Source organism: Penicillium macrosclerotiorum (genome assembly GCF_028827735.1).
Source record: "Penicillium macrosclerotiorum strain IBT 26536 chromosome Unknown utg000002l_segment0_segment0, whole genome shotgun sequence".
In the NCBI taxonomy this organism is placed as follows: domain Eukaryota; kingdom Fungi; phylum Ascomycota; class Eurotiomycetes; order Eurotiales; family Aspergillaceae; genus Penicillium; species Penicillium macrosclerotiorum.
Window position 1 is genome coordinate 2848243 of NW_026643082.1, and position 14021 is coordinate 2862263.

Here is a 14021-nt window from a genome sequence, read left to right on the forward strand (position 1 = left end):
CTCTCTCTCTCTCTCTATATATATATATTATCTTTTTTTTCTAGAAAGGATTCCTCATAGTATACTTCCATGGCGACCTTAATACCCTACCCGTCCTACCTCGCTTGGTGTTATGGAACAACCATATTGGATGTTATTCCGGTCGACCAGCTTGTTTGGAGTATAAATCGTATGCATGACGATAAAGGAGTCCGAATCCAACTTATTGTTTGCTGTGAACGGCAATCTAGGCATCGGCAAATCTATAATAGCTATAATACTTACTGAAGAACTTCCAGGGAAGGGTTAATTCGCCCTTGTATAGTTGAATACAGCACGCTATAGATCCCTACAGGAAAGCAATCTTACGACTGATTTGAGGGTTTCACAGGTATAGAGCTCGGTACCACACCATTCCTCTTGCGAGATGATCAGACAACTGAAGATATCATTGCAGCAGACATATCTGGATCCCTCTGGAATCGGAGCAAGTGTAGAGATCACGGGTAGATTACAAGAAGAGGAAAGCCGGAAGGTACTTCATATTAGAAAAAAGACCAGGGAGAAAAAAATTGACTGTGGAATAGTGATCGTAATAAAATGATTGAAGACTTGGGCTGAGAGAAACATTGCTTTAAAGAACAGATGGAGTTTGCTTTATACCTGGCAGAAAAGCCTGATCTGCAGCCCGGCCGCATGTAATATCATCGTCAAGATCCACAAGGGAGAGATCGCCCGGAGGTTCTACATAGTCAGCTTAGATTCTTCACACCGCTTGCTTGCAAAGTCTAGGAGATGGCAAAAACAATTTGCCGATACAAACGCTATGTTTCCTGGGATCCTGCTAGCTTGATAAAGATTGTCGCACTACAAAACCTCAATGGGTTTAATCTCGCTAATTATCCAGATTCATTTCACTTAAGAAGATGGAGTTACCGCCTCTACTGTAGATTAGTATATCAGAGTGGGGCGCTAGGAAATTCAAGGTAGGTCTTAAGAGCAGGAATGGTTTTGGAAATGCTCTATCTATATTGTACCCCAATAAGCGTCGAGTCTTAATAGCAAAGAGTAGAATAGCTCAATAAGAGCGTACTATGAGTACTCAGCGAGAAACATAAAGTGCCATGGAATTTGCTTCAGGAGTTCACTACCACCGACCTTAATAAAGCACGATCCAATCGGTAGACTATTAGCGCTGAGGCCCTGGCGGTGGGTCCTGAAGAAACAAAAGTAGCGCGATGAAGTGACTACCTTGGGAGCCTGCGTGGGATTCCTCAAACAAGGACTGGTTTTCACTGATCGAAGGATGAACCTGATTATCTCTAACCTTTCAATCCATTGAACGCGAGTTTTCTTTCACAAGGGGATCGAATTTTTTTACGGAGTGTAGTACTCAGATGTGGTGACAGGGCATACAAGGCCTCTGAGATTCGCCTTTTTTTTTTTTTTTTGGTTTAGTCGTAACGGTGCTGGTAAAAAGAACGCTTGTTCATGCGTTGCGCTATCATTGGATCCTTCTCGCAGGATATTTAGTAGTGTCTGGCCCCCTCCCCATGGCGGCCCTCGTGGACATATTGAGGGTGCTGCTACTGATGAGAGAGTGCATCCAGTGCAAGGTATAAAGTATGCGAGGTCCGAGTTTTCCCGTTGACGTGCCGGGCTGCACAGGTGCTGGTGATTTGCGCTGATTCAAAGTCCTTCGATACGTTTGAACAAAGTGAGGCAGGAGCTCGGAGCTCGATTTTGATCCTTGGCTGAACTAGTGCGATGCAAAATCTGCATCTATCTGGAAGTCGGCAGTCAAGCTGTCTAGGACTAGATAGCCATGCGGAGAATGACCAGGTGATCAGAGGAGGTGAGCCGGGCAGACGAGACTCCCAACCCCTAAGTTGCTGGCACGCGGCAAGTATCACTTGAGCGGGGGGTCGCTCAAATGAGATCAGGATGAGCGCTGCTGCTAGAGCGTCGCGCGCCCTGAATGAGAAGGCTGTGGAGGCAATAGAAAAGGTTCATTCTGCATTGCGCAATCCTCATGCTGACTGAAAGTGAAGCTTCCGCGTTCTCATAGTTGAGGGGGCGTTAGGTATCTTGCAATATTTTTAGATACAGCCAGCTACATTGGAGCCACGATTTTACCAAGAGCGTGCAAAGAGCGTATCGCTAGCCCCCGAATGAATATGGTCGTCGCTCCGTCCATGGGGCTCAGGCACCAGGCACGGTCAACGCGAAGCATGGGTGCACTCAGCGGCCACTTCTGGCCTCCATCTCACCGTGTCATCGTTATTTGTTAGCTTTATCCCAGGCCGTTATCTCTGCCTTTTTTTTTGCTCGATGGCTTGAATCAGCTCAAAGAAATAGATTGGCGTCGGCCATGGAAAATATCTTCGAGGTCGGAGGTCGAATTGATAGGAATAGGACTCAGCTAGACAATGAATCGCATTGAGATACTCCCCATGCATCTCAGCTTTCTTTCTATAAATGGCAAACATACATAGTACTGTCGCATCCGGAGCACTGGACTATACTCGTGTCATGAGAATAAGATCCCTTAAGTGGGTTTATCTTCTCCATATCACGAGGTTGGATCCGTTCCATTCATGCAGATTGCCCCACAGCTCAACACAAAAGAGGATCCTCTCGCTGTAGGCTAACGGATCATTGGCGACTGTAACCCGACGCCACGGAGCATGGGCTTCAGCTGAAGTGGTGGATCGAAGCGCTCAACATGATTCCCCTGCTGTCCGGATGTCCATGGAGATCCTATGCTCAAGCGGGGCACCGCATAGGCGAGCTGCGATGTTTCGCTGCCCTCTGGATTTTGTTCTGCGGACTCTTCGTCTTCGATCCTGCTTCGTCGCACGCCCGTGAAGGATAGCGGTATCGTCACTCATCTTCGCTCAAGCTCAAGCTTGGGATCGTACTAATATCACACGGAGCGACCGCTAGCTGCCATACAATGGGACTGTCCAAGCTGCTTCCGTGCCGCCGGCGCCGCCAAGAAAAGGAGGAGGCTAAAAAGAGAAGTACCTCGATCAACAACACCAAGCCAGTTGCTGCAGCGGAGCAACCTTCTGCAAAGAAATCAGAAAATATTGTGGATTCGCCTACTGTCACCAACCCTTCGAGTCATGGCGAGCCCGTGGCCGATCCTTCCAACCGTGTCGAGAACAAGACCGACACTTTAACCCAAAAATCCCCCGAGCTCTCGATTTCCCAACGCGTGTGGAATCGCGCATATGATGAGCTCGCAGGAGACAAGGGAACATCTGGTCTGGTTGAGGACTACGTGAAGTTATTGCCTACGGCGACCAACCCAGATGGAGATGTCACAGTTCCAGCTGGCGAAGACTTTGCGACTGAAATGAAAGATCCGGTCAGAAGACAGGCCGTGTTAAAAGAAGCCATTCAAGCTGGTCAGAAAAAGATTGCCAAGACGGAAAAAATCACAAATACAGTTGGCAATGTGATAGGCTTCGTCAACAAATTCAAGGATGTGATCGACTTGGCGGTATCAACCAACCCACAAGCCGCGCTGCCATGGGCTGGCGTTTGCATTGGGTTGCAGGTAATTTCATTCTCTTGACGACGTCCTTTGGATCCCGGGCGCTAATCCAGTGCCCTAGTCTCTCCTGAATCCCGCCCAGCAGTCGTAGTCCCAAAGCAATGGAATTGCCTGTGTCATCACTAGAATGGATTGGTATTGCCAACTTACCGATCGTCTCTTGAACCAAGAAAATATCGAAGTTGGATCACAATCCTACCAGAATGTTTTCAATGAGCTAGAAGGCACAGTCGTTGCGCTCTACAAAGCCCTGCTTCTTTACCAGATGAAGAGTGTATGCTCTTACTACAAGAACCAAGGCTTGGTCTTTTTACGCAACACGATCAATCTGGATGACTGGGATGGCGAGCTGGAAGCAATCAAGAGCTCCGAGGAAGCCGTTCAGAAGGATACGGATCAATACTGTACACTCTATTCGAAGGATGCCCTCGGCACACTTGTCAAGCAGAGCCAAGAGGAACAGAAGATCCTAGGTGATTTTCACCAGACGCTTCAGGATTATATCCTGGCTCAGAAGAATATTCACAGAGACGAGCAAGATTCCAAGGACCTTCGAGATATCTTTGTGGGCGATCCGCAAGGAGTGATGGAGATCATTCAGAGAAAGAACGACAAATTGCTCCGTGCCGCATACGAGTGGATTCTTGACACTCCGGAGTATCAAAAATTTACCAATTGGAGTGATCCAGACTCATGCAGAGTACTCTGTCTGACTGGACCTGCTGGAACAGGAAAATCGATGTTGACCATCGGCATTCTCTCTGAACTCGCGAGACAGCCGTCAAATACAGCCCCTGGCGTGTCATACTTCTTCTTTCAGGCATCGCAACGCAACATGACCAGCCCGATGGATGCCCTGCGCTCGTTGATCTGGATGCTTCTAATCTAATTCAGCAGCCACATCTGTTATCCTATCTTCGAGAGACTCTCAGAAATGCAGGCGCAAGCTACTTCGATACTCCAGCTAATTTCTGGCCTCTAGCTGAAATCTTCAAGCAGATGCTGGCTGATAAAGACATGTCTCCGGTTTATCTGACCCTTGACGCGCTTGATGAATGCGATGATCATGTCGGTGGACCTAGAATTCAACATGTCATATCACTCATCTCGGAAACTCTCAGTGTTTCCAAGAAGGTGAAATGGCTGGTATCTAGTCGGCCGGAGATCAACCTTGTCAATGTGCTCCTAAGAAAGGAAGCCTCGGGTGCGGTGGTGGGAGTTAACGTTTATAGTCGACCAGAGCCTGTCAATGCCTATATCAAACACAAACTCGCTGAGCTCGAGAATGAACATAACTATGCACAAGACATTCTGGACGACATGTCAAATGAGATCCGCAAGCGAGCCCAAAATACCTTTTTGTGGGTATCTCTCGTTTTCAAGGACATCATTGAGAATGATCTCCCTGACTACGAAGCCATTGATCATATTAAGGCCAGTCCGCCTTCGTTGAAGAGTTTGTATGATCGCTTAATGGCCAAGATTCAGAGTATCACGGCAAATGATCGCGAGTATTGTGGGGCAGTCATGGCGGCTTCGTGCTTTGCATACAGACCTTTAGCCTATGCTGAGCTTCACATCCTCGCTGGGCTGCATCCTCGTGCATCTCCAGACCGATTCCTTCGGATTTGTGGTTCCTTTTTGACTGTTGAGAATGGCATCATACATGTTATTCATAACTCTACAAGAGAATACCTGAACGAGTTCTTTTCGGCAACTCCAGGGGGTATTGGCCAGTGCCATTTAGATATGAGCAAACGCTCAATAGGTGTTATGTCGCAAAAGTTGAAGAGAAATATGTATGGTCTCGAACCAGGTGTCGAATCACAGGATATCATTGCGCCCGAAAACGACCCATTAGCTCCCCTGGGTTACTCCTGCGAGTTTTGGGCCCAGCACCTTTGCCAGAGTGGAGATAAGCTTACCGACGCTGGAGAGGTCCTCGGTTTCTTGGAAATGCATCTCTTTCACTGGTTCGAAAGTCTGAGCTTGAAATCGAAGCTTCCAAGCGCGATACCATCCATTCGAGACCTCTTAAAAAAAGCCGAGTTATGTGGCCTTATTTCTGTCAGATGTTTCATTACTAACAAGCTTCAGGTGACATCGAACGAGAGCGCTCAGCTTATCAATCTTTTGAAGGATGCGGACCGATTTGCCCTCAAAAATTTGTCAGTCATGGAGCAGGCACCTTTGCAAATTTATGGCACTGCCCTGATCCTGAGCCCCTTAGCAAGCCAAATCAGAGCTCGACACTGGGAGGAAAGATTTGATTTCATCAAGGATATCAAAGGCGTGGCTAGGAGCTGGGATCCCTGTCTTATGACACTGGACACCCCACAAGGCTTGGGGGCAATCAAATTCTCGCCCCAATAGTCAACTCATAGCTTCAATCTCGAAGCCATATTCCATGTTTGAAACTCCTGGGACGGTATATATATGGGATTCTGCTACCGGCGTGTGCATCCAAACATTCGTCACCCGAAGCTGCGAGAGTCTGATCGATATTAATTTCACACCAGACGGCGATTCTCTCGTTTCGGCATCTGGAAGAGCGGTGCAATTCTGGGATGTTTCTACAGGCAAATGCATACGAGAATTTGAGCCTCATTGTGAAGAAGTTCACGATATAGCACTTTCCGCCGGTGCGAGTGTTGTTGCCTTTGCTTTGAAAAATGCCATACAAGTTTGGGACGTTTCTACTGGAAGTCTCAAATAGTCCAGTATTGACGAGAACAGTAAAGAGGGTCGTCACTTACTGGCCCTATCGCCAGATGGAAAAACACTAAGCTCTTCATCATGGGCCTCTAAAATCAAGGTTTGGGATGCTATGTGTGGATCCTGCAAACGAGTCATTGAACCACCTGCCTTTGCTTCGACTTCGCACTTGTCGCCAAATGGCAAAACTTTAGCAGTCGCTCAGGACGGTATTCATCTGTGGGATATTGCCAGCGGCAATTCCGAGCAAGCCTTTGGCAATTTCAAAGGAGGCACATCCCTAGCAGGCTTCTCACCGGATGGGGCCATTTTTGTTGCAGGGTTTTTCACTGGGAAAGTGCACCTGTTTGATGTCTCAACCAGGACTTGCACCAAAACTTTTAACCAAGGCATTCCTGCCCATAGGTTCGCTTTCTCAGGGGATGGAAGATTTTTCGTCTTGGCTTCATCGGGGGGTAATGATCCGAATTTTCGATCTTGCCAGTTCCGATGAACAGCATACCATCGGCCACGATGAAGCCATATCGAAAAAAGAATTCTTGCCTGATGGATGTTTTGCCACAGGCTAAATAATGGCTCATTGAAGATCTGGGATCCCACTGATGGAAGTTGTCGCTATCAACTAAAAGGCCATTCTGACTCGATCATGTCTTTGGCTGTGTCACTAAATGGCAGCATTCTTGCAGCCTCTTCAGGAGACTCTGTCCGGCTCTGGGATATCACGACAGGTGCATGCAAGATGATACTTTGTGAAACAGCTTCTGATAGCAGATGTGGTCCCATAGTGAGCGTACGGTTTTCACCATCCGGGACAGAGCTCATTGGGGGTGGACTTGGCGGAGTGGTGAAATTCTGGGACATTACCAATGGAACATGCAATCGAACCTTTGATGCTAACTGCATAGGTCTTTCTGACTTCGCCATTTCAAGAGACAACCGAGTTTTTGTCATACTTCGAGGTTATATGGGGATTCCGCTTTGGGATCTTGCCACAGGAACGCAGAAGGAGCTAAGCAGAGAGTACAGCACTGATGCCAACTCAATAGCCCTCACGTCTGATGGAAAATCTTTTATAGCAGCATCACGATTCGGAATTTTATCAGTCTGGGATGTCGGTACTGGGGTTTGTCAACAGACCATTGAATGAGGCAGTGTTATCAAGGTCTTCTCATTCTCAGATGACAATCAGTACCTGAACACGAATCAGGGGCGGTTCAAAATGAGCAACGGCGTGCTGGATACGTCTCCTGACTCGGAGCTATCACGGCGATCAGTCTTGTATGTCAATGGGCCATGGGTTATGAGAAATGGTCAGAAGCTGCTCCAGCTGCCTCCTGGCTACAAAGAAATTTCCGACGCGGTGCGGCACGATACGCTTGCCCTGACGGATTATACGGGCCAGATTGTATTTGGGGAGTTTTCTGAGAGCTGAGCGCTATCACTGTGGCTCTGTCAATACCTATCAAATGCATCTTTGTTTTCATCAGGCTTGAGCGAGGCATGCCTTGATGAGCAGTAATACTGATTTCTTCTAGTTCTAAGATAAAGACATCCGTGAACAAAGAGTAAATCAGGCAAGAAGATTTCCCCTTTTGGGCGGGCTGTTCACACCTACAGTGTTCTATTTTCCAGTCCGAACATAGTACACCCAGATGTTAGGCTCAGCATATAGTATATGTACCTACAGCCTCCATGAATGCTTTCAGCGGAACTAGTCATCTGGGCACTACGTATTACACACACAAGGTAACGCGTACTTGGAATCTCAAAGGAATTATAACTTCGAAATTCTAGGTACGCGTGCTAAATTCCTAGGGTACGCGTCCACCAGTTCCCCCTCCGGATCCTGTGACTTGATTTGACAGTCCCCGTTGATGTGATCTGATTCATCGCACGTGATCCATCAATGATGATGCACGTCCAAGGCTTCAAGCCGGTGGTCACCTGAGCGCATGACTAAGATCACCCTTCACCGCCCTCCCAAGAGCCTCAAGAATGATGCCATGTATATTATTTAGTTCATTTTCTTATTGGGTGATTTTTCGGTAGATGGCCCAGGCTTTCTGCAAAGATCATCGTCGTCTCATCTCTCATCACGGACGGAATGGATTGAGGGGAAGGTGACCTAAGACGACGGAAAATGGGATGATGAGATCAGACGATAAGAAGATCATAGCCTCAGGTAGAGCAACGAATGTAGGATATCCAACCGCCAAATATGGCGTCCGGTGTAAGCAGCGGCTGTGTCTCCTCGAATTGAGAGAATGGTTCAACTTTCCGGCTTTCTCGGCTTTCCAGTCGGAGAAGGCCCTCCGCCCTCCGGAGCCCATGCACCTTCCTGCAAGTGATCTTCCCCTGTAGCATGCCACTAGAAAGGGTACCTCGTGCAGCAGTCCGGTGTACGACTGAAGTCTCGAGGCCGCAGTCAATGCATCCTGTACGCGGTCATCCTGAATGGAGCATAGGAAGTGCCATATATTGCAGGATATAGGGAATGTACGGGATCTCCCTGGTCTGGTTGCGATGTTTGGGCCGCATCATTTTGTTCTCTGGTTTCGGATTGATTCCCAACTGCAGGTGAATGGGCCTGCTCCGTATTCCAAGTCAATCTTGAGTCTAGGCCGATGCAGAGGGCTCCGAAATCCCGAAACCCCGGGCTCTCGTCGCATGGTAGTGGAGACACGAGACGATGGAAGGGCATGTTTGCAGGAGACTTGCATGTGCCCGGGATTTTGCATGTTGCGCTGGTCGCGAAATTGAAAGTAATCGGCGTGGTCTAGTGCAAATGCGGGGAAGCCTCCCTCCGCCTCCTTCCTTCCAATGCCGTTCCTGTCATTCTGGATGTTGCTGTATTATCGGGACCCCACGGTCTGGATGGGCGACTCGTGTAAAACCACTCACCCTTGGCTAGCCGAGCCGTGGGGCTGGGGGCGGCCACTCAGAGAGGGGTCGGACAGGGGAGAGGGCATGCCAGAGGGGGGGTCGCGAAGGGCAGCACAGAGCATGTCGTTGATAAGAGCCCACGAGCTCTGCTGAGGGGTCACCCGATCGAGACAGGAAGGCGATTTTGGAGGCACAACTGCGGTGAGGAGGGGCTGGCGGGCTGTCTGATGGCCCACCAAAGCGAGCTGCATGGGCGATCCTTTGCGGGGCGCGGTCGCAGTCCCCGGGACGAAAATACCACTGCCTGGAAACTCAACATTGGACGGCCGAGTTGGAGTGCCACTCGGAATCGTCATCCTGCGCTCTTTCATTCCAACCCCTTTTCCTGCAGAGCCTCAACTACCGTATCGGGCAGTCGAGATGGGCGGCGAATCTCCGGGGACCGGTGGTGCGTCAGGCGCGATGGCTCAGCGGGATACGAGCGGATGGAGGCGCAATGAAGGTGGGTCGGCTGGCGAACGGCCTAGGGTGGCGGCCAAACGAGGCTGAAAATGGGATGGTCTCTCCCGCCAGGTGAGATTGCCCGTGGACGATTGGCCCTGGCCATGAGGATGAAAGGGTGTGGGAGCCATGGACAGCCATAGGGAGCATCGCAGCATGAGTGGTGGACAATGCGGCTCTGGTGATGGCGACTTCGATCGGAGGCCCCGAGCACCGGACGCCGATCGAGCCGCGGCGCAACGCCTTTGGCCAGATCGTCTGTCGACGCAAGGCGAGCAAGAGGGGAGAAGCTGGCGATCGTGACAAAACCACAAAGCGAGGACGGGGTCGAGTCGGCGCGGAGAAAGATTCCCGCATGAGAGAAGCACGAGCATGACACAGCATGACACCGCATGACACCCAATGATTCGAATGACTAGAATGACTAGACTGACTAGAATGATTCAAATGGATTCGAATGATTAGAATGGCGAAAACGACTAGACTGGGTCGAGCCAAGGAGGAAATACCTGGATGCTCACCTGTAAGGCTCCAGACGCGTCGCATCCACTGCTGTTTCCAAGCATCTCCAAATCACTCGGCGGTGGGGCCGTGATTCAAGTCGGGGCCAAAGCTGATTTGAGCCTCAAAAGAGTCTTTTTAGTGGTGTTTCTTTTTTTTTATTTCTTTGGCGCTTCGAGAGCCCTTGAGAAAATGAGAACCCTAGCAACCAGGCCGGGATGAGGCTCAAGCGGCTCCCGTTGGTTTCCCATCGCCCTTTTTAACCAGCCTTTCCATCCCAGTTGGGCCAACTGGTAAGCCGCCAACCGTGACAGACTTGCCCTCGCGGCTTGTGGCTTCCTACTTCCTCCTCGACACCGGCACGTCGATCGTTTCGACTTCGACGTGCGAACGCCTTTGTGGTTTGTGACTTTGTGACTTCTTGACTTCTTGACTTCTCGACTTCTTGATTGCTTCACCACCTCACTTCTTCACCACCCGTTCTCCCCGTGGGAATTGTGTACTTCCCCTCCCGACACCGGCTTCCATTCCCCAACTCAAACTCCATGAACCCATTGAGACCAGTCCTCATCATGGCGTCCTGGATCGGTCCCTGGTGATTTCCTTGGACGACTTGCGCGGACTCGCCCAACCACGTCCGGACAACTACGCTATCTTCTTTTCGCTGCAATGCGCGCATCAATGCCAATTTCCTCAATCTCCCCAATCTCTGCAATCTCTACAATCCCCTCAATACCCCCAATATCGTCCTATCTCCAAGTCTCCCATCCCAACCCATTCGCCGTTCTGGCCCCGGGGCAGGCACATGTTTCAACCATGCCGGCCCCTCCCACACTCGATACCCTCCCCTTCGATGTCTTCTATCAGATCGCCACGTCGCTGGACGACGTCGATTGTGTTCACCTGAGCCGCACGAACCGCGCTATCCATGCTTTCATGGATAGTGACCTCATTGCGCGCAAGACCGTTGAGGTAAGAGCCGCATGGCCCCAATTTCCTCCACTGCCCATGGCCCATTGCCCTTAGTTCACCGGTCTACTTGTTGGTCTATCCCGAAGAGAAGGGTCCGAAAAAGTAACCTGCCCCTCCCCCCCCCCCCAAAAAAAAAAAAAAAAAGGAAAAATAAAAATAAAAAAAAAAGACAGGCCAAAAGAGCCTCTGCTGGACTGTCAAGGTCGGTGTCGGTTCCTGGACACGAGGGGCCAAAGCCATTCCAAAACCAGATCTGATCCTTTCCCCTCCTTTGCTTTCGCTTCATGCGCCCTTGGACCCCGACCCTCATGCCAGATGATGTCCTAGCGCAAAAAGGCTAATTGGCGAATCTCTCTTCTAGAATGTCCTATCCTTCAGCAAGGAGGGTCAGGCCGCCTTGGCGGCTCAGGCGGGCTACCGCAGGGCGGTTGGGCATCGCTTTGACATTCATGAGGCGGTCGCCACCGCCGCACCGTACGCAGTCGCGGTGTTGGCCTATGCCGCCGATTTTCTCTATCACCAAGGCTTTCTGTGCTACCGCGTTGGGCCCGAAATCCGGCTGCTTAATGTGCACCGCCCCGGTCATCAGGAACGGGTCTTGAATCTCCACGAGGTCATCCCGCGAGTGGAAACAGGGCCAGCAGCTGGTCATGATCCCGCCGAACGGGTGAAGCTCCTCCACTACGCCGATGGTATCGTCGTCTTCCGCCTGGAGGGTGTCGGGGCGAACGATGACCGCCTGCTGGCCATTGATATGGAGCCACGACAGACCAGGCGGAAGCGCCTCCTGCTGCAAAAGCTGATCCCAGCCGAGGCCCCCATCTTCGTGCGGCATAGCCGCTCCTATATCTGGTATGGTACATACCATGCGCCGCTGGGCTCAGATGGTTGCTGGTTCGTCTGCGGTGTGGACTTCGCTACCGATGAATCAATCCATTTCCGCTTGGACGGCATTATCGATGCCGAGGTCGGCCAGAACCTTTGCTTTGAAATGCATCAAGAACATCTATATGCCGTCTCTACCCAAGTCTCCTCGGACGAGGATGACCGCTTCTCCTCCTTCTACCATTGGTTCTGCCACCCACCCCGCGAAAAGGGCTCCAAATGGAGCGGTCACATCTGGCGACGAGAGCATCGCGAGGGTCCTATCAATGAGATGTGGACAGACCTATCAATTCGGACGGACGAAACGACCGGACAACCCGTCATACTCGAATGTCGACGCGAATGGCGCGATGGCAAGAGTGAAAACCACCGCACAAATTATATCGAACCTCTACCCTCACCCGCTCAAGCAAGAGCGGCCCATGAGGCCAAAGTCGGAAATACAATTGCTGCCGTGCTCGAGGAGGAGATCAAAGACCCTGAGATTGATCAGTTACACAATCATCGGCCGGAAAAACGCCTTCGTCGCAATTATCACGCCGAGTACGAATGTACTCATGACCCAAAAAGTCGCCAGGAATTCATCGCTGTGCGCACCAAACACCGCACCTATCATCTCGCTGCGGCCACCTTTATTGATATTGTCAATGACCCTATACCTCCCGCTGACGGGGTCCGATCTCTGGATCGCCTGCGTCTACGCACCGTCTCGCGTAAGCGCAAATGCCCCATAGACGAAGAAGGCTTCGCCGGGTCCCCGGGCATGCTCTTCCGCCACACCCAGACCGACGCAGACGGTCACCCCGTCGAAGGCTCTGAGGAGCGCTTCACTTCACGTGGTGTCTATCTCTGGCCTCCAGAAGATGCCCCACCAGAGCTCAACCGCCTCCTCTGCCCTGACTCGCGTATGGGTTCGATCAAGGCTGTCTCCGACGAACGCTCCTTGGTGTACTCTGTTGCGAGTGCCGGCCTGCCTGTCGGTCATCAGGCAATCGTCTTAATCAGTTTCGATCCAGCCATTCGCTTCCCTTACCTATCCTCTCTACGCACGCTGAAGACGCCCATTACCACGAAACATATCTTGCCAGTTGAACTGCCCAAGGCGAAATCAGCCAACGGCTCTCTCATCAGAGAGGCGCCGGCTCTTTATCTGGCTCTTCGGCGCGGGTACTGGTTGCGATGACCATGGGGAGGAATCGGTTTATATTATTCATCTGTCCATCTACGATTGCTAAATATCCTAAACGTAGTATATTAATTAGCTCCTATGGGACAGGTCGCTCCCGCATGGCCAATATAATAATAAAATCATTCTTGAATCTTTACAGTTTCCTCGTAAATCTAAATAATTAGCATGTATTGACTCTAGAAACTGTTCATTCTCTCTGTTCTAATCTCCGGTGTCAGTCTTTTTTGAAGAAAGAAAAGCTATGAGTATTATCCTAGTCTGCGAACTCTTGAACTTGAAGATTCTCCAGTCATCACGGGTATCGTTTGGAATTTCCATCATCTTGCTTCGCCGCCGTTTACTCTGAGGAAAACGTGTGGTTGGCCATTGCTTCCATTCTACGCCGAAATCTGCTTACTCCAGAAATTTCAATACCGAGCAGAAGCTGGAAAAGAGATGTACCCGCGACACTATGTCATCAAGACAGAACTGAGCCAGCGCCTTGAAAATCGACTTAATTTATGGCTCTGGCTAGGGCTTATGCAAGAGGTTTCTACACTCATGGCTTCAAACTTAGTTGGAGAATACATCCAGAAAGCGCTGTTACCAATGTAGATCGAATATTGACGCCCGGGTTGTTGCGTAGAAAACTTTTCTGCGTTTTCGGTTTGATGGTGGGACATCAAAGTAGAAAATTTGTTTTAGACAACCAGCAAGCTATTTATGCAATGGTATAAATCGGACATCCTGGAACAACGAGGCGTTTCCCGCCCCGATCAATCATGTTCTCGGGAGGGCATAAACGCGCCTCACGATTGATCGCCTTCAACAATTCAACAGTCTTGACTTAGTGTC

General features: G+C 50.2%; 7 protein-coding genes across 7 annotated transcripts; 5 read left to right on the forward strand and 2 right to left on the reverse strand.

Annotated features, from left to right (window-relative positions):
- Positions 1-2935: 2935 nt before the first annotated feature.
- On the forward strand, positions 2936-3632 carry N7462_002151 (uncharacterized protein; the record flags this gene model as incomplete). The annotated part of the gene is made up of 2 exons (XM_057073877.1): positions 2936-3544; positions 3603-3632. 2 exons carry the CDS (start codon positions 2936-2938, stop codon positions 3630-3632), a joined length of 639 nt encoding a protein of 212 aa, XP_056937518.1.
- A 36-nt stretch (positions 3633-3668) lies between these two features.
- N7462_002152 (uncharacterized protein) lies at positions 3669-5914 on the forward strand (the record flags this gene model as incomplete). Its single annotated transcript, XM_057073878.1, is given in 2 exon segments — positions 3669-4321; positions 4333-5914. 2 exon segments carry the CDS (start codon positions 3669-3671, stop codon positions 5912-5914), a joined length of 2235 nt encoding a protein of 744 aa, XP_056937519.1.
- Positions 5915-5948: 34 nt separating this feature from the next.
- Positions 5949-6749, forward strand: N7462_002153 (WD40 repeat domain-containing protein; the record flags this gene model as incomplete). Its single annotated transcript, XM_057073879.1, has 2 exons — positions 5949-6233; positions 6258-6749. The coding sequence occupies 2 exons, from the start codon at positions 5949-5951 to the stop codon at positions 6747-6749; spliced, it is 777 nt and encodes a 258-aa protein (XP_056937520.1).
- Positions 6750-6806: 57 nt separating this feature from the next.
- N7462_002154 (WD40 repeat domain-containing protein) lies at positions 6807-7688 on the forward strand (the record flags this gene model as incomplete). The annotated part of the gene is made up of 2 exons (XM_057073880.1): positions 6807-7379; positions 7419-7688. 2 exons carry the CDS (start codon positions 6807-6809, stop codon positions 7686-7688), a joined length of 843 nt encoding a protein of 280 aa, XP_056937521.1.
- A 1465-nt stretch (positions 7689-9153) lies between these two features.
- Positions 9154-9495, reverse strand: N7462_002155 (uncharacterized protein; the record flags this gene model as incomplete). Its single annotated transcript, XM_057073881.1, has 1 exon — positions 9154-9495. One exon carries the CDS (start codon positions 9493-9495, stop codon positions 9154-9156), a length of 342 nt encoding a protein of 113 aa, XP_056937522.1.
- Positions 9496-9592: 97 nt separating this feature from the next.
- Positions 9593-10024, reverse strand: N7462_002156 (uncharacterized protein; the record flags this gene model as incomplete). Its single annotated transcript, XM_057073882.1, has 1 exon — positions 9593-10024. The coding sequence occupies one exon, from the start codon at positions 10022-10024 to the stop codon at positions 9593-9595; it is 432 nt and encodes a 143-aa protein (XP_056937523.1).
- A 933-nt stretch (positions 10025-10957) lies between these two features.
- fbx15 (F-box domain protein) lies at positions 10958-13181 on the forward strand (the record flags this gene model as incomplete). The annotated part of the gene is made up of 2 exons (XM_057073883.1): positions 10958-11113; positions 11475-13181. 2 exons carry the CDS (start codon positions 10958-10960, stop codon positions 13179-13181), a joined length of 1863 nt encoding a protein of 620 aa, XP_056937524.1.
- Positions 13182-14021: the final 840 nt, after the last annotated feature.